Below are 7274 nucleotides of genomic sequence, written 5' to 3'. Positions count from 1 at the left end.
CGCCAGGGAGGAGGGTGTCTGCGGGCTGTGGAGAGGTAGGGGGGATGGGGACTGGGGTGGGGACAGGGATGGGATAAGGATGAGGATAGGGATGGAGACTGGGACAGGGAGTGGTGGGGATGGGATGGGGTACTGGGATGGGGAAGGGGATGAGGACGGAGATGGGGATGAGGAAGGGGATTGGAATGGGATGGCAGATGCAGATGGGGAGGAGGAAGGGGATGGGGTTGGGGATGGGAACAAGGATGAGAACGGAGATGGGAATGGGGATGAGGAAGGGGGTTGGAATGGGAATGGGATTGTGGATGCAGATGGGGACTGGGATGGGGATACTGGGATGGGGAAGGGGATGAGGACGGAGATGGGGATGAGGAAGGGGATTGGAATGGGATGGCAGATGCAGATGGGGAGGAGGAAGGGGATGGGGTTGGGGATGGGAACAAGGATGAGAACGGAGATGGGAATGGGGATGAGGAAGGGGGTTGGAATGGGAATGGGATTGTGGATGCAGATGGGGACTGGGATGGGGACAGAGATGGGGACAGGGAGACCAGAGCTGAGGCACCCATCCAGGATGCTCCAGGAGGGGAAGTGATCACCACCCCTGATGTCACCCTCCTGCTGCACAGGGACACTGCCCAACATCGCCCGCAACGCCATCGTCAACTGCGGGGAGCTCGTCACCTACGACCTCATCAAGGACGCGCTGCTGCGGTCGCAGCTGATGACGGGTGAGGGTGGTGGGGAGGGGACGCAGCCAGGTGCCATCCCCATCACTGCAACCCTAAACCGCCCTGGCTCTGCCCCCCAGACAACCTCCCCTGCCACTTTGTGGCCGCCTTCGGGGCCGGTTTCTGCGCCACGGTGGTGGCATCGCCGGTGGATGTGGTGAAGACGCGGTACATGAACTCCAGCCCCGGGCAGTACCGAAATGTGCTCAGCTGCCTCCTCGCCCTGCTCATGCAGGACGGCCTCACCGGCTTCTACAAGGGGTGAGTTCGAGGATGCCCTGCTGAGCACCCACAAATTCGGTACAACACGGCTCCGCTTCACACTGGGGCACCAGACAGGGCTTTGGGGGCCGCAGGGACATCCTGTGCTGTCTCCTCCAGCACTGCTTTTCCCGGTGCAGGTTCGTCCCCTCTTTCCTGCGGCTCGGCTCCTGGAACGTGGTGATGTTCATCGCCTACGAGCAGCTGCAGCGCGCCGCCACACTGGCCCAGTCCTGACCCCGCTCACCCCGGCCCCTCTCGTCAGCGTTGGCGAGACACAGGAGTAAATTATATTAATTACCAAAGTGGCAAGGGAGCAGCAATGCCAAACACCCCCAACATGATGGGGATCCCCTGAAAGGAACCAGCAAGATGGAAGAAGAAACGATGATGTTTGGGGAGAAACGTGGGAGAACGGAGCATTCCAGAGAGGAGTTTAGGGAGGAAGGAAAACTGTTGATGGGTTTTCCAGCCAGGACGAGCAGCGCTTCCCAGCAGCAGTGGGAACAACGTGAGGGGTGTGGACAGGGAGGAGCGAGGCGAGGGCCGGGGGATGCGGCGGTTGCTGTCATTCCTTAACTGATGCTTCCAATAAATCGCCCCTATGGGGTCTGATCGCTTGGACCTCCCTTGGTTTTTTGGGGGGTGGTTTAAAGTCATTCTCTCAGCCCTGGAAGGCCACTGGCCTCCAGCCCAAAGGAAACGGCCTTGTCCAAAAGCAAAAGAGGCATTTGGCTCCCAAGGTGTCGCACACCATCAGGGATTGACTTTAGTGCAGGTGATTTCTGTGATCAGGGAAATAAATCAACATGGAAGTCAGGTGTGTGGGTTCACAGCTGCATGTTCCACTAGTGGGTGCACCCTCACAGCCCCAAGGAAGGCTCAGCCATCCATGATGGGATGTGCAGCCTTGATGCCATGGTGATGGCTGTGCCCAGTCCCCCCCTTCCCACCCCATGAATGGGGGACCCTGTGTCCAACCTGTAAGCACCGGGCCTCAAACCTGGATCCTCCCACTCCAGTTCTCCTAGGGAATCTAAATCCCCCTGTAAGGCCCCCTCCTCTGGTTGCCCCAGGACCCCTCCATCCTCTTCCCAGCTGCCTTGAGTGCGGTAAAAGTAGGGTGCAGGCAGGGGTTCCCCACCCTTCCCCAAGCCCCATCATGCAGTGAGGTAGGTGTGGGGGTCCCTGGCCACAACCATCCCCAATCCCTGCAGCTGGGGCCCTCAACCTCCACCCTCACACCTCTTTGGGGGGACCCCTTCTTGCTCCTCTCTGCACCATGGTTGGGTTCAAGGTCCCTGAGATGCCCCCAGCGGCCACCATGAAGTTCATCATGACTGGGACAGCCACCTGCAGGGCAGAGAGGGCGACCAGCACCACCGGGGCACCGTAGATGCCTCCAGGATCATCGCCAAGGAGGAGGGTGCCTGCAGGCTGCAGGGAGGTGGGTGCAGCCCCCAGGGACCCCCACAGGGTGCTCCAGCACTGCAGCTCTGACAGCTCTGGTTCCCTCAGGAACATCTCCCAGCTTCACCTGTGGTGCTGTGAACAGTGCCAAGCTGGTGGCCTACAATCTCCTCAAGAAGATGCTTCTCAAGTCCCACCTCACAAGCGCTGTGGCCCCGGGCTCTACTGCAGAGCCATGGCTGGGGCTGCAGCCAACTTCCATCCCAAGCATCCACCTCATGTGGGGAAGGAGCCCCTGGGTTGTGTCCCTACCATAATCCAGGCTCACAAACCCCACCATGGCTCTTGCTGGGCAGACAGCACCCCTGCCACTTTGCATCTGCCTTTGGGGCCAGTTTCTGCACCACACTTGTTGCCTCCCCCATTAATGTGATGAAGATGAGGTACAGGAATGCTGCTCTGGGGCAGTACCGGAGGTGTTGGGCGCTGTGCCCTCACCCTGCTCAGAAACAAGGGGCCCAAAGTGCTCTAGAAGGGATGAGTAGGGTTTCACCACCATCTCCATCCTCTTCCACAACACAGCTGCTTCTAGGGTGGAGGCACCATCACTGTGGGATGGGATGTGATGACCCCAACCTCTCTAGCAGGTTCACACCCTCGCTCCCAGGGCCATGCTGCCGTATCATCATGATGTTCATCACCCTACGAGCAGCTGAAACAGGACCTGATGGCCACTGGCAGGAGATTCCCTCCTGAGCCCAGTGCTGCCATCGCCACATCCCTGGTGGCACCTTGCTCACCAACACCAAAAGGGATGACATCTGCCAGCCCCACACCCAGAAGAAAGCTGTAGTGAGCTGTACTGAGTCCAATCCCCGCAAAATCCTCCATCACCCTCCCCGTCGCCATGATGCCACTGCTGCGGGGTGGCAGTGAGGGAGAAGAGTCCAGAAAGCACGATGGATCCAAGTCCCAGGGGAAACAGCCTCAAGGGTGCTGTGGTTTTGGAAACAATCTCTACCTGGTCACAGTGCTGGGCCCAGAGCTTTATGGGTGGGAGAAGAGCGGGAAGGTCACTGTCCCCTAGGACAGGAGAGCGCTTCTTAAAAGTGCTTTCTGCTCAGGCACGAGCTTCTTGGGAAAGCAGATGTTGAAGTAGATGAGGAGGTCACCCTTGCGCCGGGGGTCCTGGAGCAGCGGCATCCCCTCCCCTGGCACCACTTTACGGTAACTGGGGCTGCAAAGCAAAGGGAGGGGCTGAGAAGAACCCTGAGATGATCCCCCATGGCACCGAACCCCACCGCATCCACGTGCAGGAACCTGAGCAGGTTTCTTAGGGCGAGTTTCCTTCTCTAGCTTCAACCAGCAGCCTGCCCTCTTCTTCCAGCCTCATGTCCCCAGGTTCCTCGCCCTGCAGGCTGTACCACCCAGCCCTGCTTTCACTCCAGTCTTCCACCCACCCACTCCAAGCTCTATCCTGGCCCCAGACCAGAGCAGTAGCCCATGGTGGGCATCCTCCTGCAGCCCCAAACCATTCTGTGATCCTACGAAGTGCCGATGGGGAACAGACCAACGCTCAGGTTCCTCTCAAGTGCCTGTTCACCTCCTTGGCCACCAGGTTCTGCAGAAAGGCCCCATCTGACCACCTGAGCCCACCAGCCATGACACTCACTCCACGATGTCGTTGATGGGGATGTTCAGCAGCCTCCCGTCCAGCATTTTCACGTTCACCGAGCAGCCGATCAGCGCCTGCAAAGCACAGAGCGGGACCCAGAGCTGCGGTTGCAGCTCAGAGGGTTAACGTGAGCTGGGGCTGGCTCCTTGCTTGGCTCTTTACCTTTCCCAGGGGGATGGTGGTGACATAAGTCAGGTCATCATTGACTCTTTTAAACCTAGGGTGGAGTTTCTCTTGGACAACAAAGGTGATGTCAGCTGGAATAACATTGGGACCCTAAAATTGAAGAGAAAAAAAAAATGCACCTGGAAATGGTTTAGTGTAAAATAAAGGATTTTATACAGGGAAAGGTGACACAAATGCCTGCCCTTTTGTTGCTGCTTTCAGCCGGAGAAGGGAAAGGTATTTTCTTCCTTTAAGAAAGAAAAAAACAGTCTTTGATAAAAGACTCCTCCTCAGCTTACTGAAGGCAGACTGGGTTTCACAAACACGATGCCAGACAGAAAACCACCCCTTTCAATAATTTTTGTATTTATCCTAAGGAAATCTCAGGCAAGAAGGGCTCCTTCAAATGTTTCTGAGCATAGCAACACTGAATCACCCCATTAACCATGGCACCAACTACCCACAGCCTGCAGAAATGGGAAACCTGCAAAGAGCGCATGGTCGGTCCCAAGAAAACCAGGCCCAGATCTTCATGCTCTGGTCATTACCTGGTCTCCTTCCTTCTCAAAGGTGATTCTGGTGCCCTGCTTCCACCCTGGCTGCACGTCGATCGTTAGGATCTTATCTTTGATGGTGCTCGTTCGACCATCTTCATTCATCACCTGGGTGGTAAATGAGGGTGTCAGGAGAGCTGGGTCCTGTCTGAGATGTGGGCGCTCTGCTCTGTCATCAGAGCAGCCAGCACCAGGTGCTGCTTCCATCCTGGGCTGGATCATGACCCTGCAGAGCCAGACACAGCCCTGCAGATGGTGCAGTCACCTCTGGGCAGCTGCTCAGTCTGTCATGGAATCACAGAGTGGTTTGGGTTGGAAGGGACCTCAGAGCTCATCCAGTCCAACCCCTGCCATGGGCAGGGACACCTCCCACCAGCCCAGGCTGCTCAAAGCCCCATCCAACCTGGCCTTGAACACTGCCAGGGAGGGGGCATCTACAGCTTCCCTGGGCAACCTGTGCCAGTGTCTCACCACCCTCACAGTAAAGAATTTCTTCCTAATATCCAGTCTAAATCTACCCTCTTCCAGTTTAAAAACATTCCCCCTTGTCCTATCGCTCCATGCCCTTGTAAAAAGTCCCTCCTCAGCTTTCCTGTAGCCCCATCAGGTCCTGGAAAGCTACTCTAAAGTCTCCCCAAAGCCTTCTCTTCTCCAGACTGAACAACCCCAATTCTCTCAGCCTGTCTCCATAGCAGAGGTGCTTCAGCCCCTGATCATTTCTGTGGCCTCCTCTGGACCTGCTCCAACAGCTCCATGTCCTTCTTTTGTTGGGGGCCTCAGAGCTGGATGCAAGACTGCAGGTGGGGTTTCACCAGAGAGGACCAGAGGGATATAATCCCCTCCCTTCACCTGCTGACCACGCTGTTTTAGATGCAGCCCAGGATAGAGTTGGCTTTCCGGGCTGCAAGCGCATGTTTCCAGCTCACATTCAACGTTTTGTCCACCTGAACCCCCAAGTCCTTCTCTGCAGGGGTGTCATACCCCCAAGGGACATCACAGGGAGGTGATGTGTGACACCGAGGTGCCCAAAGAGAGGGGCTAATGACAGCTCTGCTCAACCAGTCACGTGCAAGCCAGCAGGGAGGAGAGTGAAGACAGCTCGTACTCCACAGCAAGGCAGCTGTGCGTACAGATGAGCACCATCACTTTCCCATCACTTCTTGCGCTGAATTTCTGCCGAAACATCCTACCCTGAGAGTACAGCCCAAAATTCCCCACCCTGCCGAGCGCATCCCCACTTGCTCCCCACTGCTCCTACCCTACGGGAGATCTTAATCTTCTTGGTGCAGCCATAGAAGAGGTCTTCAAGGGAGAGGTAGAGATCTCGCACTATCGGGGGGTCTTGCTTCATTGCTCCTCGTCCTTGCAGCCCTCCAAAGGGCAGGGTTAACTCTGAGCCATCCTCGGCAAAGAACTCTGCAGAAGCGAGCAAGAGAGGGTCACCTCACTCATATCAGAGGTGGGGGAAGGGTGTCCCTGGGATATCCTTATAATGGAAGCTGAGCACCCCAAATTTGTCACCTGGAAACCTCCTATCTGCTTCTGCCTGGGACCACCTTCCTCCTCAAGTGAAGCAGTTTTGTCTCCAGGAGGGTTTTTATCTTGCTCACATGTTTACACCAGTCTTACCAACCTGCTCCCTCTTTCTGATGGAAATCCTCCAAGAAAAGGGTCCTAGCAGTAGCAGGGAGAGCTAACAGCCTGAGCACTCCCACCCAAGACTGGGGGCAGTCAGGATGTAACCTCCAAGCATTGGGGACCAGCAGCACCAGTGGGATCTGAGAGTAACTGGGCAGGGAAACATCCCCGTACAAGTTTAAAGCTCAGAGCTGGCTGTGGACATAGCTTCACAGCAGCCACAGATGCGACCTTGGTCACCCCAAAGATCCCCTCTACCTACCTGCAAATGGGTTGTCTCCACCAAAGAACTCCTTGAAGACTTTGTCAGGGTTGTTGTGAAACACGTAGCCTTCAGTCCAGGGGTTGCCATCACTGAACTCAGAGGGTATGCCACCTTTGAGACCTTCTTCTCCAAATTTGTCGTAGATGCCTTTCTTCATGGCTTAGGGAACAAGGAGGACATGGGAATGGCCATGCTCTGCCATGCTGGGGGAGAGCCTGAGATCCAGGCTTTCCTTGGGCAGAGACTGAAAAAGCAACTGCCACCTTGAGAGCAGCAAACTGGGATGGATTCAGTAACCAGCCTGGCTGTGGGCCACAGAGCTGCTGTCACCTCCCTGGCTGCGCCAGTGACCGCAGGTTCAAACCTAAGTACACCTCTGGCCAGAACAGAGATGCTTCACCCTCCGTCCAGCCCCTAGAGAATCATCCCCTCACTTACGGTCGCTGAGCACATCGTAGGCCTCCGCCAGCTGCCTGAACCTCTCTGGTGCCCAGGGCTCCTTGCATTTTAAGGGATGGATCTTCAAGGCCAGCTTCCGATAACTATCAGAGAATCATAGAATCATTTGGTTGGAA

General features: G+C 56.2%; 2 protein-coding genes across 2 annotated transcripts in view; one reads left to right on the top strand and one right to left on the bottom strand.

Annotated features, from left to right (window-relative positions):
- The window catches only part of LOC104539584 (mitochondrial uncoupling protein 3-like), a 2122-nt gene extending 893 nt beyond the window's left edge, over nt 1–1229 (top strand). Inside the window, 4 exon segments of the mRNA XM_010183154.1 lie at nt 1–35; nt 630–731; nt 812–992; nt 1133–1229. The exon segment at nt 1–35 is cut by the window's left edge and continues 12 nt beyond it. Of these exon segments, the coding sequence (XP_010181456.1) occupies nt 1–35; nt 630–731; nt 812–992; nt 1133–1229 (415 nt within the window).
- Nucleotides 1230–3485: 2256 nt separating this feature from the next.
- DNAJB13 (DnaJ (Hsp40) homolog, subfamily B, member 13) lies at nt 3486–7240 on the bottom strand (the record flags this gene model as incomplete). Its single annotated transcript, XM_010183153.1, has 7 exons — nt 3486–3639; nt 4075–4151; nt 4240–4353; nt 4791–4904; nt 6055–6212; nt 6697–6858; nt 7138–7240. Coding segments are annotated over 7 exons (882 nt in total), but the record flags the coding sequence as incomplete, so codon positions are not given.
- Between the last annotated feature and the right edge of the window lie 34 nt (nt 7241–7274).

The sequence above is a fragment of the Mesitornis unicolor genome, unplaced genomic scaffold (assembly GCF_000695765.1).
Source record: "Mesitornis unicolor isolate BGI_N332 unplaced genomic scaffold, ASM69576v1 scaffold6564, whole genome shotgun sequence".
NCBI lineage: Eukaryota > Metazoa > Chordata > Aves > Mesitornithiformes > Mesitornithidae > Mesitornis > Mesitornis unicolor.
Note: the sequence above shows the minus strand (reverse complement) of the source record. Positions and strands in the feature narration are given on the sequence as shown.